Source organism: Coloeus monedula (genome assembly GCF_965178545.1).
Source record: "Coloeus monedula genome assembly, chromosome: 12".
NCBI lineage: Eukaryota > Metazoa > Chordata > Aves > Passeriformes > Corvidae > Coloeus > Coloeus monedula.
The window spans coordinates 20,842,817-20,870,393 of record NC_138792.1 but is presented as its reverse complement, the minus strand read 5'-3'; the positions used below and the strand labels follow the sequence as shown (position 1 = coordinate 20,870,393).

Sequence of the window (27,577 nt, the reverse complement as noted above, 5' to 3'; positions counted from 1 at the left end):
GAAAAAAAAAATCTGAAAAAGGGGAGCACATGCTTTCCCCAAAGTGAGCAGCATGTCTCTTCCCCACCTGTATGGTTTAGTTCGCAGGCTCATGTCAGAGAGCCAACTTCACACACAAACAAAAAATAGAAGCAGGAACACAACTTTTGATTGTCCTACATTGTTTACTCTTGTTTCTTGCAGCCCCAGGTGACAAATCTGTCCTTTATATACTGGAAGACTCTTGTGCTACTAACGAAGTCAACTGGACATGCTTAAAACTGATGGGAGATCTTTGCATTGGTGGCTTGTACCAAACCAAGGAATAATAAATTAGTGAGCAGTTAGTTGTAAAACGATAATTATAAATTCAGAAGTGGTTTACTTTTCTGAGCAGAAACACTCAAAAGCAGGAGAATTTACATGCAACTTTCTTACATATGAACACTTATGCCAAGAAGGGAGATGTTGGAGCAGGCAGCCCCTCCAAACACAAGGGCTTTTGTTCCACCAATCTCAGAGCTTCTCAGAAGGTTTTTTTTTTTGTTTTGCTTGTTTTGTTTTTGTTTTGGGTTTTGGTTTGTTTGTTTGGGGGTTTTTTGTTTGTTTGTTTGTTTTTTCCATTTAACTCTGCTGGCCTGCCAGCTGGGTATGAGCCAGGAAGGGTTGTCCAGTCAGACCTTACTGCAATATATTTACAATAGTAGTGCATCTAAGGTTTGTTTATTTTGGGATTAAAATTCAAATGGCTAGAACCATTTAAATATTTAAAGAGCAATCAGAAAATGCCATGAAACCAAACAAATCAGGAAAAGTCATGGAAACCATCAGCAATATTTAATTCAGAAATTCTCTTTGTTAGGGAACTTAACTGAAAGAAAACAGCTGGATGTAGTTCAACCCTCTAAATTAAAAACAATCTAACAAGGTCTATAGGGATAACTCTTTCAGCTACATATTGGAGACCAGATTCACTTCTACCACGTAAATGCAATAGCACTCAAAGCTAGAAAGGAAATTCCTCAGAACTGAGGTAGTTTCTAAGTATCAGCACATTTTCCAATTCCTTGCAAGGCAACTTAGCTATTTACAATCCATTTTTTCCCACACATAAATTTGTAATTTTTTCAATTTTATGGTTCCATGATTTATTGACTAAAGAAAAATAATCTAGCCAGAATATCCCTAACTCTACTATCATCATGTTTTAATAAATAACTGGCTACTTCTAGTAAAATTAAACCTCCAAGATTATTTTTACCAGCCAAGAATACTGTCTTTATAGCTTTGCAGAAATTTGGTGTGAAAATAAAGTTGAGTATAATGCTGACCCTGAGCTAACAAGTAATTAATGCTCCAATATAAAAATAGAAAATTATTCTTTATGACACAAGAGTGGAATAGAGCAAACCTTTTCTCTCTGGATTGCTCTCCTGGCCAGATCCCAGTGTCCAGCCAGACCTAAAGGCTTCCCAAAGCAGGAAGAGACATGCAGAATAATTTTGAGTCTTTCCAAAGACTTTGCTTTCGCTAAACTCTTTTAAAAATTATTTAATCTCTTTTCTTAAAAATATACATTTCTTTTATTAATGAGTTGCTGTTCACCATAACATTGTTCCAACTCCAACAGCACAGGTAGAGAGAAGAAGGTGTCTCAGGTAGTGCCAAAAAGCTACAGGTGCTGGGCATCAGCTCCCAGCCAAACACACCCAAAATGAGGCATCTTCAGCCCTGCCAGCTCCTGCTCCCATGTACGTGCAACAGTGCCTGCTCCTTCTCTTCCGCCCCCATCAGAGAGGAAACGAAACTCATAAAAACAAACCCAACCCCTCCCCACCTGCCCTCCCACACAGGATTTCTTAAAACCAGAACCAAAACCATTAAAAAATCAATCCAGCATTCACCTAACAAATGTGCAGACAAGACACATGTTGGCATTTGGATCTGTGAGACGACAAGTTGTTTCCAACCGAACAAGTTTAATGCCTCATTCCCATGGGGGATGCACGTTGGGAACTGACCCACAGGAGTTACAGCTAATTGCAAGGATCCCAGGGAACAAATGACAACTCTTCTCAGCATCTGCAGAATGGGAATTCTCTGTAGTCCCTTCCAAATTAACCAAACCTCCTGTAAAGCAAGCACAACCTGCTCCTGGCATGGATGCCCTATGCAAATGGGGCCCTTGGCATGATGAGCAGCTCTGCCTTCACCTTCTGTTTTAGCGCATAATAAAGACAAATGACTTCCACTTCTCTCCAGATAAGGCAACTAACATAATGTGGATAAATGGGAAGTTAACTACATGAAACATTTTCTGCTTTTTGGGCAATTATTTTTTCCTCATAAGATAACATGATAAATAAAACCTGCTTCTGTACAGATATTTCTCATTTCAGAAACACATACTTGTTACAGGCCAAGAGAAGACCTTGGGGTTTTTGTTTTCATAAGAAGTACAGTAAAAGAAAAACACAAAAATGAAGTGATAAAGACACAAATGTTGAGCTAACTACAGGCTTGTATATACATTTTTGTTATCCACCTCTAACATCCACTCTTGGTGAACGGGAGAGACTTGTAGTTCCCGTTCCTGTTATTCCCAGGAGAGCAAGGGGAAAAAAAAAAAATCAGTATCTTAAAACCAGTGGCAACATAGTAAAAACTGTACACTGTTGTCCATTAACTTAAAAAGCAAAGTCTCTAGATGGTATAAAAGTGAAAGCAGGTGCCTTCTACCTTTGATAATAAAAGTCTTTTCCCCTCCCCCTATGCTGCACAATTATCTCCATTGTCTTTGCATGGCCAAGAACAAAATGTTAAGGAGCAAGGCTGCTTGTGATAGACCGCTTCTGGTGGCAGCAGAAGTGTTCACGGTCTTATCGCTCTTGCTGGAGTTCCCAGTGACCTCAGTGGCGTTGAACTCGAATTCTGGGGAGCACTGCTGGAGCTCACAGCCGCTGCCGCTCTCCTCCCCGCTGCTTTCCTCACCTGGGGAAACAAACACACCTGCTGTCCTCCTCTGCTGACTGCGCAAGACAGCAGGGAGAAAAGGCAAGAGCGTGGCTGTTTTGGTGCTCATGAGAAGTAAGCATGGGTCCCCATGTTAATGTGACTTCTGTGTGCAGACATCACACCTGGGCAATGTGTGCTCGCAGCCCAGAAAGCCAATGACATCCTGGGCTGCACCAAAAGCACTGTGACCAGCAGGTCAAGTGAGGCGATTCACCCCCTCTACTCCACTCATGAGACCCTACATGGAGTTCTGCATCCAGCTCTGGGGCCCCCAGCACAGGAAGGATCTGCTGGAGGGAGTCCAGAGGAGAACACAGAAATGCTCAGCAGCTGGAACACCTTTCCTATGAGGACAGACTGAGAGAGCTGGGATTGTTGCAATAAGACATGGGGTAATGGTTTTAAACTAAAAGAAGGTAGATTTAGATTTGATATAAAGAAGAAATGGTTTTATGATGAGGGTGGTGAAACGCCAGCATAGGTTGCCCAGAGAGACAGTAGGTTCCCCATCTCTGGAAACACTCAAGGTCAGGCTGGTTGGATGGGGCCCTGAGCAGCCTGATGTAGTAGATGATGTCTCAGCTCATTGCAGGGGTGCTGGACTAGGTGATCTTTAAAGGTCCCTTCTAACCCAAACCGTTCTATGGGTTCATGGGAACACCCCTCCTCACACAGCCTGTCAGAGAGGCTGGTTCCCACCCTCTTTACTAACACGCTTACCCACAGCTGAAGCTTAGCCAGCTACCCGTGTTAGCATGAAATCCAATTAAAAGAGAAAAAAGAAAAAGCAAAAGGCAAACAACAGCAAACATACTTATGTCAATGAAGTCGACATCGTTCCCACTGTAGGCATTCTTCAGCTTGTTGGTCATCACCCGCAGAGCCATGATTTGCTGGCGAATCACCATGTCTGGCTTGGTAATATCAACTTCAACCTCTGGGTTATTCACTTGACTTGCTAAGCCATTTCCAGTCACTGCAAAGTCATACCTGAAAAGAAACCATTCCTGCTGGTACCAGAGCTGCAGCTTGCCATGGTACCCTGCTCAAGGATGACAGCATGGGAACTCTGCAATGCCACCCCTGCTTTCAGTTTGGGTGATATTCTGAGACCAACAGCATCTTTCCACATGCTAAACCTCACAGAGCCCTTCACCAACTTCTTACCCCATCTCCCTTCCCTGCCATTTCTGCAGCAGGTGGAATGAAGCACTGTTTTCATTTACTCTGTGCCACAAAGACAGGGGAATGACAATTTTCTCCCCAACTTGAAAAGAAAATAACCCCAGCAGGAGAAACATCTGTGATGCTGAAGATGAGATCCTGTAGCCCCCCACATCAGAGAAGGGGAGAGCCAAGATGCTTGGCTTCAGAAGGTGTACATGCTCAGGTCTGAGCACGTGTGCAGCCTCCTGGTTTAAAAGAGAGACTGAGCAACAAAACCCAACAGAATACATTTCCTGACACAGGTATTTGGAGTATCATCTTATACAGCAGGGATAGGACACATTTCTCTTTCCTCCAATTACCTGACTTGCTAGAAACACTAGTTTAACAGAAGATTACATTACTTTTCTTAGTTATGATGCCAACATCAGTATCACAAAAGAGAGAAAAGCTTTTAGCACAGTCTACTGATCCTGGAGACCAGGCAGTGAGATGTAAGCATACACCTGAAAAGCATGCTCAAACCCTGTCCTACATATGGGAGTGACAATGATGATGATTACTGGTGGTGACAGTTTTGTTATTATTTGTGATCAATATTATATGTTTCAAAGAAGTCTGAGACAAAAGTGTGGAAAACTACCAAACTTTTAGCTTATTGGAGTCATGTAGAAAATAGTAAAGCAAATTATCTTGCCCAACCCACATAGGATAATCCAGCCTTCCCTGTCACCTCGCCCAGTGCTGCCAAGTCTCCATCTCCCCTCAATACTGGTGCCCTTGCACACACTGGGGATAACTGCTGTGAAAAGTCCCTAGAAGCTGCTGATAAACAACACTTCAGGAGGCAGAACCTTTTCTTGTCACACAGACCCAAAACATTGCCCTAGCCAAGCATGGCAGAGCACACACAAAACAGTGCAAAAGTTATGAGGTATGGGTTTATCCTGAAGCCCAAAACTATCAAGGGCAAAAACTGCTATTACTTAGAAAAACTGCTGGAAAACCCCAGACAACTGCTTTTTTTATTTTTTTTTTAACAGAATATCTTGGATTGTGCTTATTTCCTCAGTAAGCAAAGAGGGAAAAAAAAAAAGAGAAACTTTTATTTCCAAAATACAAGTTGACCAGTTACATAAACCATATGACAGAAAAACTTTGGCTTACTCATGTGTTGGCAATTTCTTCCTTACAAGATTAAAAAAAAAAGAGTTTTGTAACTCCTTTTTCCATAAAAAGTGTGAATGAAACCACTGGCCCCCTTGTGCCACAAACCTCAGCAGTGGAGAAGGTCTCCATCCTCCATCACCCCTGCCCTTGCTCAACAAAGAAACCAGTTCCTGGTGGAAACACCAGCTGGGGGCACTGGGGCAACAGTGCTGTCAGACAACACAGGCACCCCTGCTCTGTGGCTGTGATACAGGATTTAGTACAAATCCATGAACAATTAGTAAGGGGCTTAAGTCCAAGGAGAGATGCCGTGTTTGGGTACCTACACTCTGTTCCCTTCTGTAAAAGGAACCCCCACGTAGAGCTCGGACAACGCTTTGGTGTTAACATTCCAGCTCTCCCATCTACAAAAATGAAAGCCTGTCTTGGGTGAGCTAGGATCACTCCTGTATGAGAAAAGGGCTCATGGAGAGGGGCCAGGACACAGGGTAAGTTTGGGGTGAAAGGGAGAGGGTTAACCAGTGGCAGCAGCATCGCCAAACCTGCTCTTGGCGCTCCCGTTCCAGCACTCATTCTCATTGACAGTGCCTACAGACATCTTTTCATCATTGCAAATATTGCCAGGGAGAGATGACCAAAATTTTTTGGCTTGTTTCAGCTTCTCTTTCACATCAGTAACCTATTAAATAAAAGAAAAAAAGAAACACAAGACATAATCCAGAATACCAAATGCTCAGTAAAAGTAAAGTTGGGAAGATATTTTTTATTGCAACAGATGTGTACACGCCAGATCTTCAGCTGTGAGTCTTGATGGTTGATTTGCTTTTTTAACACAAAATTAAACACTGCTCCTCAAACACATATTATTCATAAGCCAAGCTTTTAACACAGGCACTTCTCTGACATAGAGCCATTGAGGTAATTAACGTCTAGAGACATGGGCAGATTACACTCCTTAAGAGAGTTTTAAGACAGCCAAGGAATACTAAGAAACCATATCAATTAAAAATGGAAAATTATACACTGTGGTGCCTGGGTACGAAGCACCTGTGTGGCACCAGCAGGACCAGGCACTCACCAGTCGGTCCAAGCTTGTGCCAGCAGCTGTTGTTGGTCGCTCCTCTGGGTTGTAGGGTCTGAAACGAGCACTAAAACCACTTTCAGAGACAGAGCGAGCAGTCCGGCCTTGGGCAAGTGCTTTTGGCTGGCCACATCCCTGGAAAACCTAAGGGAGAGAAGGAAAAGAGTTTATGAAATTAAAGGTCACAAGAGCCTCCCTTTTCCAGGCTCCAACCCAGCTCCTGCCCAAAATAATACGTCAGCTTTATATATATACTTGAAAGGGCATTCAAGAAAAAACATATTGACAAGAATAGGGAAATAAAACACATTAAATAAATAAATCCCAAGAGTCCTCTTGGCCCATTTACCTTCTGAGACACCTGCATGCTGTTCTCCTGCATGTTCATGATGGCATCTGAAATTTTTACGTCAATGGGGTCCATGACTGACTCAATGTTGAAAGGTCCCTCCAGCCTCTCGGCTACCAGCAGCATTGAATCTAACACAGAGAGAGAAAAACAAAGGTTTGTAATGGAGGAGCTTTAGCAATAAGAGGTAACAAGGATAACAGTTTGAGCACATGGACATTAACCACTGCAGTATCACCTCTGACGAGTGCACATCTCCAGGAAACCTTTTGCTCCGTTCCCAGAGCCTACAACTTCACCAGGCACTTACAGGCTGCCAGCACCAAACCACAGGCTTATGTACATCAAAAGCCATCACAGCCTGCCAACAGCGGCCTGTAATCAGCTCCTCCCATCAGAACAAGCATTACTAACACACTCCTTTCCATGCTCATTTATTAAAGGTTGCCTTGTGTCATTTGTTTTTCAAGACTGCTTTCAAAGCCATTGGCTCGTCATGCTGGTCTTGAGCACAATGCACCAATATGCAAGGGTCCAAGAAAATCCCTGATATCATCTTTTCTTTACGGGCAGCTACAGGCTTTTTCCTGCCTGGGGAAGCCAAGGGATTGCACCTCCTAGCATTACATGGACAATTTGCACAAGGGAGGGAGTCTGTGTGAGAGCAGGGTGAATGCCGTGCACTCATGATGTATTTGGCACATCTCTGTGCAAGGGGAGATGGAAAGTCCCTCAGCCAACACTGGGTCACTCCTTCTGTGCTGACATGCATGTCCTCATCAAATGCATCATTAAACACAGCAGCTACTGGACATCCACTATTTCCTCTGGGAAATTATTACTGACATTAAGGCTTTTACCCTACACTGCATCTAAGCCCTCTCTGGTTCTCCCCCACAAGGTGCCTCCAGGAATACACCTGGCACTGGTCTCTTCTCACTCACCACCTTAATTTACTGTTAGCTTTCACTGTGGTCCCTCAACCCCAAAGCATTTGCTGGTCTCCTCTCCTGCATTACCTCATGATGCTCTGCACCACAAATTCGTCTTTTCCCAGTTGCATGTAATTCTTCAAATTTTCCTAGCCTGAGTGACAAGGACACAACAGCCCCTCTGGCCCCAAGGAGCTCCTCCCTGCTCCTAAGATATGTCTGGTCCCTTCCATTAAAGAGAAATAGGCATTTCACACTCAATTAATCTTTCTCACGACATTCATCCTCCTCCTAAGCGCAGAAGATACTTTGCACAAGCAGAAAACTTCTGTGGACTCTGGCTATCTGTTAAAGCCCTATAAAGAAACTCCACATACTGAACAATTTAGTAATAGCTCTGCCTTAGAGCCCAAGTCATGTTAAATAAGACTACATTTAAAAAAACCACAGATGAGGAAAAATATACAACTAAGCTAATTGTGTATGTAAAGTTATTATTATCAATAAATACAACAACAAAACACAAGAATTATAATAATAATCCAACACCATAACCCCCAACATGAACTGCAGATGCCTTCCTAGCCTGTAAATCCACTTTTTAAAGACAGCTTAATATTCTAAGGATGTGCTGGTTGCTAGTTAAAGGACTATCACTTAGTTAACCCCCTCTCATTCATTCAGCTCCACCAAGGTGTGGGTATTTAGGGATTGAGCCCTGGGTGGAGCTGGAGGCCCCAGGAAAGGCCCTCGCTCTGCAAGCACACACCACCAGCATCAATGACAGAGCTCTTTCAGGACATGGCCAGAATTTTGCAGTCAGGGACTACAAACAGGTCTGAACTAAATGCATAAAAGGAAAAAAGGAAAAAAAAAAAGGAAAAGAAAGGAAAAAGAAAGGGGGGAAAAAAAGGAAAAAAAAAAAGGAAAGAAAAGGAAAAAAAAAGGAGACGGTAATAACAAATGAAACAAAGAGTCTTAGACTGTATTGTTGTGGGCTCCAATAAAGTGATGCTTCAAATCTCTGAGTAATGACTGCTAGCATGAATATACCATTGTGCCAGAGGAGAGAAAAATGCTTTTGATGTGCTACCAAATGGAGACTTTTGTAAACAAGTGGAGCACAACTTAAATGTGTTCATCACTGTCAAAGCTTTTGGGGTTTTTCACGTGCATAAAGAACATCCTGGTGCAGTGTGCAGGAAGCAGCTCATTTAAAATAAAAATATTATGAATACACAGATAATAAACCACACAAAATGAACAGGGTTTTTTTGTTTCATTTTTTGGGGGTTTTGTTGTTGTTTTTTTGGTTTTGCTTGGTTTTTTGTTTGTTTGGGGTTTTTTTAGAAAAAAGAAAAATCATTCCATTTTGTAACTACTTAATTCTCTGAGTGGCCAGGAAAGGCCACAGATCAATAAAGTGTTTGTGAAAGATTGAAAGGAAACATAAACCCCAATTCTTCTGGCTGTTTGGCATCTTTGTAAACTTTGAGCCGGGCAGGACATCCACAAGACCATGGGAATGTAGAGCGAATTGGGTCCTTTGTTAGCAGGGGTGCCATGGCGTTCCATGTATCACAGCCCAGGAATGCAGCCTTTGCTTTGACCGCCGATAGAGAAAATGCATTCAGCCTCCAGCACAGCTGCCAAAGCTGGCAGAGAAAAGATAACGAAAGTAATAATTGGAGTTCGGATTGATACTGGCAAGGAACACTAAACGAAATAAACTTTCATTAGAAAGGGGTGGGGAGGAGCAGGGGCAGAGGGTGGAGGGACACTGCCTCATGCACAGCTTTGATTTTGGACGCATCCTGCGAACTTTTACCTCACACCAGGAGCTGGCTGGTGTCCCCACAGCAGTCGTGGCGAGCAGTGGTCCCCTCTGGCAGCCCTGACATTACTGAGGCTAGCTGGGGTTCAGAGTGCCACCAGCACTCCTGCCCACAGGAGGGGAGGCTCCAGTTCCAGGAATGAACCTTCTGAGCAACTCCCAGAAAACGATTTTCCATTATGGGGAGGAGAGAGGAGTTGATTATAAATAACAATTATTTGCCCCAGCTCTCGTGCAAAGTAATTGATATTTATAAGCCATGGCTTAAAAATGGTTCAGCTTTGCTTCACAAAAAGCCCCAGCTCTGGCAGAGTGAAACATGTACCCTGGCCATGTATCACAAACACACAGCATGACAAAGACTGTCTCTTTTCCCTGTGATGAGGAGATAGAAGTGGATTTAGGTGAAAAAAACCCCAACCAATCCACACCATCTACCACCATCCCTTAAAGACCCTTTTCCTCTTGCATACATTTGTCCTTGCTACTGGCACTGAGACAATCCTCTGCAACAAAGCACCTCGCTCTCATGAAGGAAAGCAATTCTTTCTCATTGTGCCACCAATAATCAGAAACCCACATCTTCAGCCTCACTGTCTGACTTGAAGAACAAAAGGCAGTTTTCAGGCTTAACCCCAAGATCTGATTTAAAAGGAGAAAGGGAGGTGGAAGACCTTGACCATTCATTAACAATAAATTTTTTTTTTTTTTTTGGGGGGGGGGGGGGGAATTCTTTGCACACAAAGTAGTACTCCAGATATGTATATGGAGCCTGAATTCAACATCTTTGAGCAGAGTAAACCTTTGTGGAGAAAAAAAAAAATCATGAAAAGGCACTGGAGATTAACGCTGTTCATTCAGGAACGCTCCAACCCCTCTAATAGCCAGTTTGAAACAAAGTATACCCCTGTCTAATTGGTGTACAATTGTGTCAGGAATAGAGGGAGAAATAATTAAAGTTAAAGGGAAGAAAAGAGTACAATTCGGTCATTATTTCATACTCCTCAGCTTTAAATGGTACTTTGGAGAAATAAGGAATTGCAAAGTCGCCTTGTCTCAGAAAACCTACAAACTTTACATCCCAGCTTTACATAATTCACTTACTTATAGACCCACTAGCACACACAAATGCGTATTTCACATACACCCACATTTATATAGACTTGCAGCACTTGCTACAAGCTCTCTGATTTAACTATTCTTAAAATGACTTGATAGGTTCAAAATCTGCTTTCGACTCCTAATAAATCATTGCCATAACTTGGCATTTAAACCCACAATGCAAAATCATATTGAGCCCACGGAGGTGGGTTTTGGGGATTTTGTGGGATGGTTTGGGGGGAATTTTTTTGGATGATATTTCTTTAATTATTTAAACACACACAAGGTATTTGTGGCATACGCTCTGCCCTAAACACCAGATATATTTAATTTGTCTTGAGTGGCAAATTGAGAGAGAAACCAAAGCCTGGAACATAACCAGCACCTGTTCACTTATTAAATTGTCTGAGAAAGCACAGCTTAAGTTTGCTGTATCTGTACTCCGCTGCAACCATCAACCCAGAGTGCAAGAACTAAGCAAATACCGCCAATAAATGTAACAAAGCTTAATACCATACTTAAGTAATAAGTGGGCAAGAAGCCCTTTCGGGAGGAAGCACTCCAAGAGCAAAGCTTTGCTTCCAACCTGGAATCACATGTATTTATTCAGATCTGTTTAATAATCTCAATTATTGTATGCAGTCCCTGAGCAGTCTTGTGTGACAGGGCTCGCCAGCTTCCCCTGAGGTTCATTTTTAGCCGCATACCACCTACAGCAATTAGCTGCTTGTGCTTTTGTCTGTTTTCTGGCACTATGCCCTTCCCTTTTATGGCATTCCTCTTTTCTACTTGGACTAGATGTTTGCAAGTCTCCTGGCTTTGAGCTATTTCAGCAACAATTGCAGTTGAAATACTTCAGATTCGCATGAGAAAGATGGCTGGGAGGACTGGGGGGGTGGGGTGTCAGCGTCCCAGAGAATGACTTGGAAACCCAATTTAGTGTCATATTTAGCTCCCAATACGGAATAAACACACAAAAAAAATGCCTTCTGAAAATAACACCCTACACACATCCAGTTGGCACGGGCAGCAAAGTGAAAATCCAGTGCACAGAACAGAGGAAAACAAGTTCTAAGATATAAATGTAGCCTGAAATGTCAACTAGCAGCAATTTCCCTTTTTTTGAAATCTTGCAACTGAGTGAAAGGGAAATATTTTCTTTCTAACAATCTTTTTTTTCCATGAGTGGGATGGGAAGAGTACCACAGCCTTTTCAGTAGCAGCAGATACTTTACATGTGCACTTCATCACACGTAACTGGAGTGAAGTGACTGCTCCCAAAGGATGCTTGATCACAGATAAATCAAACCTCCTGGAAAAGGAGCACAAATGAAAACATTTAGTATTATCTATTGCCTGTGCCCCAAAATCTGATGCACTGCCAGTTCTGATGAGCCTTGACCCAAGGTAGAATTTAACATTTCACTCTAAATTTCATGTATTGAATGATACCATGTATAAGCACAAAACAGAAGTAACAGACAGGAGGAAGAGGATGGCAAAAGTACTCACACAGTGTCACACAAGACCTGCTGACATTGTAAAAGGATGGTGGCTGAGTGACAAATGAGCTGTTTAAAAACAGATTCAGACATGTCCTATTCAATTTTTTAATGTAAAATCCAGGCCTACAGCTTTTCCCAAAGCTCTTCATGGCTGGCAAGGAGACTCCCAGGCTGCTGAAGAAGAAAACTGGCTTCAGGAAGGACAGCTGTATGGCGACAACAAGGTATAAGGACCATGGAAGAAACAGCCTGCACACATGCTTGATCCAGCAAGAAGAAACATTTCAAGTCCACAAGCCCATGGCACCTCCATCCTCCCAAACCTTGCTGCAACAAAGGTCACTGGCACAACAGTCTCATTTATTTAGAAGTTAATGTGAATGGCAAAAGGTGTGCTGTATACAGGTGTGGAAGGAAAAGATAACCATCACAGATACCCTGAAAAAGCTGCTATAGCTCAGAATAGCCACTCACAAAGCTATTCAGGTGATGGACATAGTACCAGTGTAGACTTACACGCTGTTTTAACCCATTGCCTTACCCATAAAGATATTCCACTCGGCATCCAAGTCCCCTTGGTTGGCCAAGCAGCCTCTCATGACATTAAAGCAGTAGTTGTAGCAGGGCTTCACTGATACCAGACCTCGGCAGTGTGGGCAGTACATCATTTTTAGCAGCGCTCGTGTACCCTGTGGTGTGGGGTTCACCTTTATGAGAGAAAAAGAGAAAAGGACAAGAAAATCAGCCCTCGGTCACTAAAGCAAAAAAACCCACACATTTACCCCAAAATGTAGGGGACAGAGCTGTGCAGAAGAGATGCAGTGGGGTCAGGCATCCCCATCTGGTCCCTGCTTACGTGGTCCAGAGATCTGAGGAACAGATGAAGGGGTCTGGCTCACCTCCTTGGGTGTATCTGCCACTCCAGGGGACACAGACAGCCCCCATCTCTGCAAAACATTATTTGCACCATGCAGTACACCCTGTATGTTGTGGACTTCCTCCCAAGGAAAGGACAGGCACCTCAAGGGGACAGGCAGCACTCAAGTTCAGGGAAGGCAGTGAAATGCAGCAAAGTCAAAAGATGTCACACAAGGCTCTGAGCCCTGCTGCAAACACATGCTGAAGATCATGATGCTGGGATTTATCAGGAAAAAGTGGGATGTCAATGCAGTATGTCTGACAGGATTCCTGTACCAAACCCACTGGGAGCGTACTCTCCTCCTCGGTGGGGCTGCAGCTCTTCCCAGACAATTGCCCAGCAAGGCTCCCAGCACAGAGATCAGCTTCTTTATCTCACATTTCAAGTCCCTCAACACAGCATTTACATGACAGATACCCAGGTCCATTTATACTCAGTACTCATCACACTCAGTAATGCCATTCCCCACAGTCAAAGGAGGTGGCAGCTACAACCCTGCAGCTGAGGACAAGCCGGGAGGACCCTCGAAGCTACTGGGTGTGTGAGCGGAGCTGTCTACAGCAGGCACGTCACCCCTGACAGGGGTGCTTCCAACCCTCAACAGGGCTGTTTTCCAAAGTGACTCATGGTCATTCATGTTTGATTCACTCTCTGGCCCAACTTCAAAATATTCATTGAAACCATTTCCATCCAGTCAGTCCAAGGAGCATTAGCTCCACTCCAACCACATGGTGGGTCCATCTGAAGTGTTGAACAGAGAAGCTCCCTCAAGAGCAAGTTTAAGTGTTAACTAGCCACACATGAAAATAGAAAATTGAGATGCAATCAGAGATACACTGACAAAACAGAAGTGGTCTCTGATGTTTCAAACAATGCACCTGAGACTCCTTGTGAGGCACTTAGGGAACTGCTCTAAAGAGGCTGTGATCCAAGACTGTGCTGGAGGAGACACACAACATCCCTGAGAAAGAGTGAAGTCCCTCAACACAAACAGCTGGAGATGTGGATGGCCTTCATATGTCATCTGCTGGAGGTCTGGGAACTGACTTCATGGCAGAGAGGACAACAGGACTAAGTGGAGATGAATGTACATAAGGAAGATCCAGTACTACACTTATGCTGAGTATCTTACTATTGCCTATCTCAGTGCAAGGACTACGGAGAAACTAAGCCTAATTTTCTCATGCAAAAACTTGTTGGCAGCCCATGAAACTAGGAGGCAACAGATTTTAACAAACCAGAAAAGAAAAAACATTACATAATCAGGCTGGCTTTGTTAATAACATCAGCAAATTTTTAAACCCTCTTTTCTTACGGAAGGAGATGACAGATAAAGATCTGCTGTGTTTCTGACAACTCCAGAAAAACCACGGTTTCTCTTCAGTAAGCAAGTGAACTGGTTAGAGAGACAGAAGGACAATTTTCTGCAGCTGATGTAGCTCAGAGCTGGATTTTTGCTGGCCAGCAATGTTCATCAGATGGCACTTTACCCTTCTTTTTTGTCCACAAAGAGCCTGTTTGGCTGAGGAAAAGGAGAATCCATGTAGAAAGCTGTTTGTGGTGGCTGTGGAATCTGATTCAGATGCTTCGGAGCATACACACATTTTAGATTTTATATATATATATTTGGAAGGCACAGTGGGAGCAAGAGCCCCAGCAGAAAGCTCCCTATTGGGACAACATGGCTTTAAAAGAGAGCTGGTTCAAATACTAAGAGCTCAAGCAACAGAAACCAGCTAAACCAGATGATTTATAGTTGGAAAACTGGAAACAGACAAATGTAAAGGTATCATCTGCTATCCAGATGGTGCAGTCCTTGCACAACAAAAAAGTGGCGGGGGGAACTAAATAACATCTCACACCCAGAGACAAGAGTTCTGAAGGATGCTCAAATTTAGTAGCTTAGTTGTTTCTCTGATAAAAATCCCTTCCTGTGTCACTCAGCAGTAGGTGATCTTCCATGCTAAGTCCAGAGGCTTATCAATTGATCCTGACCATCTTAGCACTGTTAGCCCTCAAAGGAGTGCTCTGCATCCTCTTCGGGAAGAAAAATAAGGAAAATGTTGATAGCATGAGCCAGGTGTTAGAGCAGTTTGAAGCGGAATGAGAAGCAGGAGGATTCCCCAACCCTATTGCAGAGAGCTGCAGCTTTATGAAAGGGATTGCATGGCAGCATGCTGCAAAAAGCCACCCGCAGAGCCGTGACCTAGGAGGCCCCTTCCCATCTTAGGCTCCCACCTTGCCCCACAAGCACCGAGTGGCTGTGGCCCTGCACAATCCCCCACTTTGATATTCCATAGGGGTTATCTTCACGAATCCCAGCAGATGCAGGGGAAGCTGAAGCTGCTTTCCTGCATTCCACAGCAGGCAATATGCGATGGTCAATTGGATTAGGTCGTTTGAGCAAAGACATGGAACAATTTTAAAAGCAAATGAGGTTTTGCTTCCTTCCCCACATAGGTTCGAGTCCTGCACCGAGCTGAGCAGAGGGTGATCACAAACAGGTGATGGAAAAAACAAACCAAGCCCTGCTAGTGGATATAAACCACAGGGAAGCTGTTAGTGTGCAATACAGTTGCATGTGAAGAGGAAGACAATGGGCAAATTCATAAAATTGGCATTTTATGGTGTCAGAAAGTGACAGGAAGGCACAATCAGAGATCACCTCTAAGAGAGAGTTTTGGGGAAGACTATGAGCAATTACACCTCTTTACAACAGTGATAAATGCTTAGCTGCTGAGTATCACTGCAAGGAGAACCTTAACCCCTGGCACACGGCCTGTACCCAGTCCAGACCAGGTCTGTCAGTGGGATGTGCCATGTGTTCCATTGGCAATTCTTCACAAGCTTTTAATGTTGGCCCTGCCATGCCAGGTGCAAGCTCTTAAAACGCCATTGTATGTAACAGTAAACCCAGATATGCTTTGTTCTGGTGTTGTGTTTATCTTGGAAAGCAACTCAAGTTCATTCAAACTGTACCCTAGCATGACCCTCAAAACCAAGTAATCTCCTTTCTAATAAAGCAGAGTACCAAAGAAAGCTTTATTTGCTGGAGGGGATTTACTCTGGTAGATTTGAACCCAGGTAGTAGTAGCTGCAGTGCACATACCCTGTAAAAGCTTCTGATAGAAGTAAATGCACTCCAGTCCCTTCCTTTCATCTTGTGAAATTTATTTCCTTTCCATGGCATTCCACACCACTGCAGCAATCTATCACCCTGCGGTTTCATCATGTAAATTACAATTTGTCCATATCGATACGCTTTGTCAAACGTGAAGATTAAAAGCTGCTAACAGATGTGTTTTGGCACCAATCTTCACATTCATATCGAACTTGCTCCTTAAAAATACAGATTTGCACACAATTCACAAAAATTAAGTGAAAACCAAACAACTCAGGGCTTAATGCAAACATTTCGTATCACATTTGTTGGGGTAACATCTATTGACTTCTATTGACTGGTGAAGGTAAAATCATGTTCTTGTAAAAATGACATGCTCTTGGCATAATAAAATCTGTTTTTTTTTGTTTGTACCTTGTCATACCCACCCCATTTCAGAGTTTCACGTGAGGGGAATTGTTACACTCTTAGCCTTTTCCAACTTGCTGGCAATTGCAGCTGGATGCGTTCTTCTGATAGAAACAACACCACTAAAGTACACACCTATCAAGTGCAATGCCTTGTTCACAGCCTACCACAAAACCACCAAAACTCAAGATAAACTGATCTGTGCAAGCAGATGAAGTTCAGAGAAGCAACCAGATTCTTTTTCAACTCCTTCTCAAGACAAGGAATAGCTGAGGAAGGATGAGACCTCCAACCATGGACAGTCCTGCAGGGAGCTCCCACCAGCTGTCAGACAGCCAGAGCTACATTACATTCTCTCACTCTACCCTCAAGTTAACATTAAGAACGTTAATAACAACATTTAAAATCCTGTCAGCTTTAATAACTATTTATAATGACACTGATAACTCAGGCTTTCTTATTTTCCAAGCTTGCACAACAACAGTGTTGCCATGCCAGCAGCACAGCTGCTACAAAACATAAAAACCCAACAACTTGAAAATAAAAATAGTGAAATTACTTTTGTTTTATACTCTGTTTTCTTTGCAAAAAAAATGAATGACAGCAATACTGGCTAAAAAACTGAAGGAGTAACTTCTCAGTGACATGGAAAGATGATTTCAAAAACACACTCTGAAGCTGTGAGATGCTCTAGGCCAGCAGTCAGCTTAGACAAGTGAGTTGTCATCGATTTTTGGGACCAACACAACCCTACCTGCATCATTTTTTCCTTCTCTCAGTGTTGTGCAAGAGCATCATCTTGGCACATGCTGGTCCAGACATTCAGCTCACTGTGAGGCAGAACATCACTTTAGAGGCTCTTAGTTTGCTTTTCCACCCCAAATATTCCAATGAAAGTGTTTTGGAATTAACTACGTATTTAACCAATTTTGCTGGCCTGGTGCTAGAACGTTATAATTTAGACAGCATCTGGTTCAACCACAGATTTGGGCCTCTGAGATCTTGCATAAAGGAACACATTTAAGAGTGATATTTGGGAACTGCATGACTCTGTGTCTCATCAACACTTGCTACCCATGGCAATGTCTGCTGCAGCGTTATCTTGTGCAAGGAAAAGTTCAAGAGTACATTTATGCTCAGTTCCGTACTTACAGCTTGCTCCGCCTGCTCCAGATGGGACACTGCCAAGAGAAAAAGCAGAACTCCCAAGAATCACACCACCAGGCATTCGAGCTGCTCAATCTTAACATTCCCATGCTTATCTTCCCTAACAGCAACCCCAGCCCACAAGGCGCACAGGGGACCTCAGGGTGCCAGCCAAGCAGATGCCTCTCCCTCTGAACATTTACACAGTGATGCCAGGGTCAGCATCTCCTGCTCACAGTGCCCTCGGGACCAAAGTACCTTTCACACCAAGCTTTTTCTCTGTAGGAACAAGCCTCTTCCTGTCTCAGACACCATGGACCATGATGAGAATTTCGTTTGCTTTCATGAGCAAAACAGCAGGGACATTTATCTGGGCATCTACAACCAAAACCATCCTTAATTATCCCCTCACATTGTTTTCAAAATTAGCAGCAGAACCACAGTGCAGGGCAGAGAAAGATAAAAACCAAAACCATGCCAATGGACTGAAGTGCTCCTGCATGATGCCATAGGCTCCAAATCCACAGTCACATCCACGCACTCCAGCCCTAAATCTGAGCTGACTGCTGCTCCAGCCTGCTTTGAAGGCCTAGAACAGGCTCTCAGATGGCTGGCGCTGAGGCAGATGCAGTCACATTCTTGGCAGGTCTTCTCAGGGTCATCTTTGATGTGGAGAAGTGCTTGGTATTGTTTTCTGCATTGATGTTTGCCCTTGGTATGTGGAAGGAAATGTCCTTATGCATGGCAGCCCCTCGGTCTGGCCCCGTGGCTTGCAACCTGCTGCCTGGACAGCACTGCCTCTTTAGAGGTCCCTCTGCTACACACTAAAAGGGCTCCTTGGCTCCCCCAGCTGTTTCTTAGTTGCCCACATAGCAGAAGTGTTGCCCACCATGTCCCTTCCCAATGCATGCAAGCAACATATTCCATTTCTGTCACTTCCCTGGCAAGGTTTGCTCTTGTCCAAGCAAGATATTGCAGCCTTTGGGTATAGGAACATGAAATTCCTCCTGAAAAAGGATTACAGTCACATTCCCCTTAAGTCAAACCAAGGGCAAAAACTGCACAGAGGGAGGCTGGACCCTGGCTCTCTGACTAAACTTTTAGATCCTAAAATGGTAATTACAAGGGGCACAACTTTCACCAAAACCGTATCTTGGTGACCTACTATTTGTGATGACACAGGCCTTAATTCTTATTCATTCATTTTTTTTATTTTTTTCATCACTGCTTCTCCTAAACCACAGGCTGGTCCACATTCAGTAACCCATGACAAAAATGACAGGACCCACAGTTCAGGTTGCTCATGCAGACGAACAGGTCAACCAACAGCTCAAGTTGTGCTCCACAGGTGCCTCATCCAAGATGAGGCAGCTCAGAGCAAAATGGGAGTAAAAAGCCACTGGGCTCCTGCTCCAGCTTTGGAGCACCTGTGGGAAGGCAATCACCTGCCCCCTCTGCAATTCTCTTCATGAACAGTTTCAAGAAAATTCCTTCCTTGGCTGCTACCATTACACTTCACTAGGGCAGAAATGCCAATACAAAGAAATCTGACCTCCTTCACCCACTGGGAACATCTCCAGCAGCCTCCTCTTGGTTGCTAATGTCTCCAGAGGACGGCAGATGAGGAAGCAGGTGTAATCCTCATATGAAACTGCATTATTTCATACAGCTCATAACTCTGCTTCCGAACTAAACACCATTTCTTGAATACAGCTTTCAAGCTGCTGCCTTTCTCAGGGTTCCCAAGGATAGGCTAAAACACCCTTTCCAGCAGCCCAGATGCTTTGGTGGCAGTTACATCTCATGTGGCTTTCAGCACACTAATGCTTGTTGAGGAGGTGATTTGAGAGCCACTTGAGCTCCCAGCAGTTCTGCCTCAAATTATACAACACAAGGGCATGAGGGTAAAGTGATAAAAGAATCCCAAAACAACAGTTTATCAGTATAAATTTCCTGGGGTGAGTGGGCAGAAAACTCTCACCACCACTGCCAAGTGCAGAACGTCACAACCACACATCCTGGTCTGCAGAGACACGGGGACACAGGGATTCAATGCTGGGTCGCTGTATGCTTCAGCCTTCATGTGCCTCTGCTGCTGACCTCCAGCCAGACCTCCCCTCCCAGCTCCTCCTGACCCTACAAAATGTTGTCAGGGAGCCTAGACCTTGATTTCACTTCTTCCCCCATAAACAAAGACCTCCACCCCATACCTGCAGCTGACCTGCATCCTACAGTGCACTTTGCCCTCAAAGGTGTCACAACCCTCGACCAGGCTGTGGGTTTAATGGCATGCAACTAATTATGGGAACATCTCAGCAGCTTGAGAACTGCCCAGTTGCAGGTTCTCATCCTTTTTTAGTCACTCATGGCTCTGGCTTGTATTTGCTCCTTTTTTCCAGCCCTGGCCAGGGCAGGAAATGTCACTGCTGGCAGCAATTTAAGCTGGCTGACTTCAGCACTTGTCCAGGGCTAAGTAGCAGGAGAGTGATTTAGGGGATGGGCAGATTTCCGTCTCCTGAAAGCAGGGGCAGGAAGGTCAGGGAGAAAGCACCCAGTGCCAGCACAGGACAGAGGGAAGCACTGGAGGCCCCCAGCCCCTCACAGCCCACCACAGAGGCAGGGCACATCTCTAACAGGCAGAAACAGATCTGCTGTTCAGAACAGATCTAGAAAATATTGGGTCCAAAGAAGGGAATTTGAGGGGTGAAGACTTGAGCATTGAAACTGTGGGGTTTAGACAGTTTGAAAAAAGTCTCTGCTTTCTCTCAAAACCATACAGCTTTCTCTCTGTTGTGTATTCTGGCAGAGTGGTACAGCTTTTGATCCACTCAAGGCTGAATTTAAATTTATTTTCTAGCATTCTGGCTCAGAAATCAAGCGTACTTGCAGCTTTTCAGTGATCTCTCTTCCTTTACCCCTTTATTCCCAAACACGCAAGAACAATACTCTTCGAAATGTAACTCCCTACTGAAGAAGTAAAAATATCTAGGATCATTAAAAAGCCATCAAGGCCATTGTACTGTAGAGTGCTCTTCGCTCTCCTGATATTATCCCGGGAAAGTACACAGCTGGGTCTTGCAGTAGTTTGTATTTCTCCTCCTGAAGATTTTCAATTAAACGTTTTTAACTTACTAGTCACAAAACACACTAAAAGTAAAACTAATTTGCATTCCTTTGGGCATTTTTTCATAAAGAAGAATGAAGACTTATCGCCCAAGTTAATCCCTGGTATAAGCACTCATTCTACTACAACTCCTGAGTAAAAATAATAAGGAAGAAAAGTCAATGGAGTCATTATATAGAGCTCAGCAAAGCCAGGCTAATCTATATGTAATGTGGGAAGCCCCAAAACACAACCGCAGAGGAGCAGGCATAAAAACATCAGCTTTTAAACTCACGTCTAGGATTTCCCATTGTGTCTTGCAGAAACGTGATGTTAGATTCCCACTGAATGAGATTAAAACACTACAGAAAAGTTTATTATTCCTTCTACTGCTGCAACTAAAGCTTAGGTATTCAACAGCAGGGACTTTTGTTACCGCTTGAAAAAGTCAATCTGTTGTAGGATTTCCAGCGCAACTTGTGGAATTAAAGTGGAAAGTAGAGCAACTGTGATTGTCCACGGCACGTGAGCTATTTTTGCAGCTGCATGGGACTCTGGGTAGCTTTCCACACTTGAGCAATTAATTCTAGGGTTGAAGGCAACTCTACACTCAAGGATCTTCAAAAGGGAAAGAGAAATCATGACGCCACCTCGGGTTCACGACTGATTCGTAACAGATGCGGGGACCATAGCCCTTGTGGTTCCGTGTTAAGTCTGGAGACGTTTTGATGAATTCTGAGCAGATGGAGCATAAACACAATCCCTCACCCAGGCACATTTACTGCCTATCGAGTAATTGCACATTCTTGAAACTGTACTGGGGCTTAATGGCCAGACCTCCCACCCAAAAATTTCATCCACACTCTACAGCAGTGAAAACCCCATCCCCTGACCACAAGAGCTGCCACACAGCCACAAACAAGTGCCACCAAATCTGAAACCCCAAGCCAGAGTCAGCAGGCTTGCCAGTGGCCTGGCACAGAGATACCACACTTCATCTGGTACCACTCCTCCCTCCCACCAGGACAGCATCCCTGAGGCTGAAAGGTTTTGTGGTCTCATTGAGTGACCCCACATGTCACACATAGAGCTCTACGCACCCATCCTCAACCAGCGGCACATTATTCTAACTTGAGAGTCATCTCCATTAGGTGGGGAGTCAAGGTGTCCAAGGACTTAAACCTGCCCCTGCTAACTTAAAACTCACTCCTGGAGTCTGGGTACTTTAGTCAAGCAACTCCTTCCTTGTTAATATTCTCTGCCCTGCCACACATGTTCAGGCCTATTGCCAGCTGTTTGCCTCATTTCTCTTCAAGAAAAATTAACATGGAAGCAGACTTCTTTTTTCCCCTATCCTCAGAGACAGTATTTTAATGTTATCCCCATAAGTCAAAGAAAGTTAAATGATTATCTCATTTAATAATGCTGTTTGTGCTGCCTACAGAACTGCATTCTCCTTCTAATAGTACCTCAACAGCTATTCTTTTCTTTTTTTTCCTGGCACTTGGGGTGATTCAAACTCCTGCCTACTCTTTCAGCCTCACATTTTATTACTACACAACCATGTAGAGAGAAAGTAAACGTCTCTCTCCCCAATTAATGATTACAATAAATCTTCTACAGCCCACAGGAAATAAGCTGAGTTTGTTAAAAGGAAATCATTAATATTTGTTATCTTACATAATCACTTCAACAGGATTATTGACTGTTCCCTATACCATACAACTCAAACTAAAGACAAATCTCATGTCAAAAAAGAAGTCACCCCACTTAAACAACTCTGAGGTGATTTATATGAGGGAGGTAAACATTTAAGTGACCAACACATCACAGCTGGTTTATCCACCCAAAAAGTAACTTTACTATAAAAGTCTGAGATCTAACTTGTGCTCTGTGTGTGTCACCAAGTACAATTGGCTTCTGCCCAGTGCAGATGGCTCTAGCTTACTGTTATCACAGAAGTGCTGTTTGCTCATGTGAACTGCCTCTCCCCCATGCCCTGGAGCAAGGAGCAAATCATCAGCTGCTCTATAACAGATGCCTGTAGCATCCATGACTCACTGTAATTTAAAGGCAATATTAAGAAGAAGATATGGCCATTACACAGCCAACATGGTTATTTCCACTGCAGAAGGCATTTAATTTCCTGCTGTTGTTCTCTAAACAGGAGGAAAGCATCCACCTGGGGAATTGGGCTGCAGCACTGGACAGTGGTGTCCTCAGAATGTGACTCTACCATGCAACAGCACAGCCTACATAGATGGAGCTGGGTCCCACCCGCACTCAACTACCACCAACGCTTTTAGGTACAGGACAACAGGAAAAGATGCTGCCCATCATGGGTCCAAGGGACACAGGGACAAACAGTGAGGGGACAGAGCTCACCGCAGACACTTTGCTGATGACGTCCCTGGCGACAGCCAGGCCCTGCGTGAAGGTGCGGGCAGCCACGAAGGCTCGCGTCACTTGCAGCTTGAGCTTCCGCGGCACATCCCCAAAGGGCTTCAGCTGCTCCGTGTACTTGCTGACACACTCCAGGTACTCGTCTGTGAAGTGGTACTGGGGGTTGACCAGCCGGAACATGCGCTCCAGCAGGCGCGCCCAAAACTCGTTGAGCATCTCCTCCAGGTTGACGTTGCCGCCCACGTAGTAGCGCTTCAGCTCCACAAAGAGGTCCTTGAACAGCTCCGAGTTCTGCATGTAAAGTCGGCCGTACGTCCGCACAAACATGTCATTCAGAGACTTCTCAGCATTCTCCAGCAGTTCTTTGAAGAACTCTAGGAAAGAGGGAGAGAAGATATGGTAAACACGGGCACCAGGTTGTCTGTTCGCACACACCTACTACAACCACTGCTTAACTGGAGAATTCAGCACAACGAGACCATCATCAAAGTGAAATGGAAAATTAAAGGACTTCCCCAAAAATTTTCAAACAATGCCTGTATCTCAAAATTTTTGATTACTCTTCATAAACTCATCCCTGAAACTCCCTATAGGCCAGAAGACTTGTATGAGTGAAATCTCTCCTATACAAATATGAATATCATAATTAAGAGTCAGCAAAAAGACAAGAAAAAGTGCAACAGTTTCTGATGTTTCCATTTAGGCATCTTAAAAGATGTAATTTCAAAGAACAGCATATTGGAAAGAAAAAAGGTGGTTTTGTTAAACAGATGTTTTGCGCAAATGAGTCCTTCTTTGCAGCTCTTGACAATTCATTTTCCAAGATTATCATAAACCACCCTCAAAAACGAACAAATTTTAATATATTTTAAAAACAAATTAAAAAATCTACCTGCAGGTTCTTTCTCCCATTTTTCAAGTTTGTCATCTCTCAAGGCAGGACCTGACCACTTACTCAATTGGTCTTGATTGCAGAAGAGGCCTCAGATGTTTGTGGCAGTGCAAAAACCCCCACAATTACACCAGAATTTTCTCAAAATCTAAGGGCTAAACACTTGACACAATAACAAGAGATTTTTCAAACGACAAAGGACAGATAGGGCTTGAGATTTTTATCACTTTCTAAAAGCAGATCCCCACTTCGGTTCACTCTCCAGGAACACTGGACAGCCCAGAAAGTGGCTGCTGCAATGTCTTGGCAGTGCAACATGTGTCACCAACACTGATAACAAATAGATCTGATGATGATATCACTTCAGAAGCAGTTTAAAGAAAACGTCCTGCCAAGACCACATCACCACAGCCTTGGTACATGGGTCTAAGCACAAACTACCCTGCCACAAAGGTTTGCCTTGGAGATTTGGCATAGATGAGATAAAATAAAAAATAGGGGAGGGGTCCACTAGGCCAAAAGCATTTGGGCCATTTTGGAAGAAAACTCCCTGCTCTATGGCCCTGGGGAGCAGCTAAGGAGAGCGAAGGTAGATGCCAGTGGGACAAAGCCTCCCATGCCGCCTGTTTGCTCCAGCCCCACAGGGAGCACTGGCACCCTGGGGAGTGGGCACAGCCGGGTAGGGAAGCAGATTATTTAATGCATGCCACCAGCAATTGAGGATGCTGACCTCTGCTTTTCTGTGACTCATATTCAATAAATATTTTTTAATAAAACATGCCTCTGTGGTTTTCTAAATCCTCAAAGGAGCAATGCTTAGAGTCAGAAGCTGTTAGAAGGGGGAAGGTGGGGGGGACATTTTGGCCCAGTGTGAATTTAAACCTTGTTAAAAGACATTAAAAGTATGCTGAAGTTCAGATTTTCGTCTTCAAAGTGCTCCAGTACAAACAAAGCCTAACACAGAAAACATTTTCTGGAAAAACTGAAACATTCCATGAGTTCCTGATGAACAAAGTCATGGGGTTCAGTGCCTGACATGTCTGTATATAATGCAGCCTCTTAGGAGCACAAGCGAAATGATCCAGGGAAGATGAGATTGATTTCAAACACCCAACATGTCCTCTGTCCAATATCAGCAGGAACCTCCATTTTCGTTCCCATGACTGGCATTTCCTCTCCAGGAAGATTTTTTTCTGTTGAGTTTATACTATAGAGATTAGCTTGGTGTATATTAATTTCTAATTCACTTAATCATTTTGAACGCTCACTTCCTTTCTTTGCTCAGACCTTTTAGTATCACCAAATAAGTTGTTTATTTAAATACTTTTGTACCAGGCACAAAACCTGCCAGATGTTTCAGCAAACTCTTAAAAAGAATTAGATTTTTGAAATTGTATTGATGGCAAATCTATCAGATAGCTCCAACCATCAGTCTAAAGAACCCAAAGCAATGTTTTAAGACAAGAAAGTTATCTTAAGTAATACATCCATATTACTACAACCAATTTATTCTCCTGCCCAAACTCATTTTATTGGTTACACTCCAAAGTGGAAGTTGAATAAACTGTATCCACGCTTTAGAGCTCTTATCTCTTAGCAATTTTTGAAGGGGGCTAGAACCAGGTATGTTCATTAATTATCCTGAGAAAAACCCTGAAATCTGATTGGCAGAAAATACCTGTGTACCTGCAGCCTTCCAGCCAGCAGCTTTTCCTTGCCCAAAAGGAAGGTAAATAAAAGAAATTAAAACTTCCCACCAAACCCAGGCACTTCCAAAAGCCCAACGCAGCACTGCTGAAGGAGACAGCATGCACGCGCAAAGCTGTTCCCTCTGGCTCAAGCTTCAACCATCATTTTCATGGACAGAAAACACCCGTTCTCAAGTGCCAGTTCCCAAAGAAGAAGGGGAGGAGGGCAGTGGGGGCTGTGTGTCTGCAGAATGGAGTCAGCATCCACCCCTGCCAGCACATGCCTGTATTCCTGAACATGCCAGACAAGGTCCCCCAGTGACCAGCACCTGTGGCTTGGCCCCTGGGTATCACTGCTGGCACCTCGAGGCTCCTGGGGTAGAGATGGGGTTGGGATGGTGGGGAGGGGTGATGTCAAGCATGGCATTGGGGATGAAGGGCCATTCGACACCAGCAAGCAGGGATGGATCCAGCAGTGGGATGTGCATGGCACCTTCCTCCATGCAATGCACAGCACTCTTAACCTGGTCAGCAGCAGTAATTAAATAATATATATAGATATATTTTAGTGTAGCTACTGGCATAGTATAAGTCTGCATCCTCAGTTTCTATCTCCACATCAAAAAATCAGCTTGGGCGCCAGGAGGAACATTAATCTTTTCTCTATGCAAACTACGGGCACAGATGTCTGCAACGAGAAGAAAAAAGCCTGAAACACCTTTTTATGAGTTAAATGCTAATCTGACTAGTAACTCCCTATATATAATTAGATACTAATTCTACCCTTCACAGAAATAAGCTGATTAGCAAACACCAACATAACCCAACATTAACCTTGCCACCACAAGAAGAAAAATGGCAGGTTCCTCTCTTACGCCTTGACTGTTTGCTGGGTAAAATAAATGACCACCTTTCATTTGTATTAGAAGTTGACTTGCTCTCAAACAAAGCAAACACACAAAGGCCACAGTTGCTTATTTTACAGCACTGTAAAAGCACATTTTACAGCTGTGTTGCAAGAAATCTGTACTCATTAAATTATCACTCTGACAGGCTTCCTGTGAAAAGCTGTCAAACGCAAACATTTTTCACAGATGACAAATCATACTTTGCCAGTGCTCTCTCAGACACTGCTATCCGGAGGGATGGCAGGCTCTGTCTTCCCTCCAGTTATCTTGTTTAAACTCCCTCCACAAGGGTTGGCCCCTCTGTCGACAAACAGGCACAAGCACACACATGGTTGGGAAGGGCTTCACAGACTGACCTGTGAGAGCAGCACATGGCTCGAAGGTCTCCCTGGCTGTCCTAAAGAGCAGAGTGTGCAAAGACGGCTGGGTTACACAGAGAGGATGAACCACAGACAACACTTTGGGTAACATGGATAGCCAGCTCTGGTCCAACCTGACCCAGGAGCAAGGCCATGCTGTACTGCTTCAACACACCTCAGCCAAGTCCTGCTGATGCAAAGTCACCTTCTCACTCAAGGCGATGCCCAGGAGGACGAGCTCCGGACTGAGGGAACCAGCACTGTCGAGATGTCCGGTGGGACCAGAGCCCCTAAACCTTTCTTAATGCCAAGAAACAATTTTAAAATTTGTCTGTATTGCAAAATTAATCCTGCGCATGCTATGGGCTTTGATACTCAAAGGAAGATGACATTTCCAGTGCAATTAACTTGTAGAGGCAGAAAAGGCAGTAATCAGCAGTCAGACAATCTACAGCTCTGGGCTCTTTTTATTCTTTTAACATTTTTGAATTTCAGGG

At 43.9% G+C, this 27,577-nt stretch overlaps 1 protein-coding gene across 1 annotated transcript in view; it reads right to left on the bottom strand.

Annotated features, from left to right (window-relative positions):
- Positions 1 to 788: 788 nt before the first annotated feature.
- GPC4 (glypican 4) overlaps positions 789 to 27,577 on the bottom strand; it is a 67,145-nt gene continuing 40,356 nt past the window's right edge. Inside the window, exons 3-9 of the mRNA XM_082289405.1 lie at positions 23,216 to 23,607; positions 12,675 to 12,840; positions 6,762 to 6,892; positions 6,410 to 6,556; positions 5,874 to 6,010; positions 3,809 to 3,984; positions 789 to 2,970 (exon numbers count right to left, since the gene is read on the bottom strand). Of these exons, the coding sequence (XP_082145531.1) occupies positions 2,762 to 2,970; positions 3,809 to 3,984; positions 5,874 to 6,010; positions 6,410 to 6,556; positions 6,762 to 6,892; positions 12,675 to 12,840; positions 23,216 to 23,607 (1,358 nt within the window). The 3' untranslated portion in view covers positions 789 to 2,761. The remainder of the gene's footprint in view (positions 2,971 to 3,808; positions 3,985 to 5,873; positions 6,011 to 6,409; positions 6,557 to 6,761; positions 6,893 to 12,674; positions 12,841 to 23,215; positions 23,608 to 27,577) is intronic.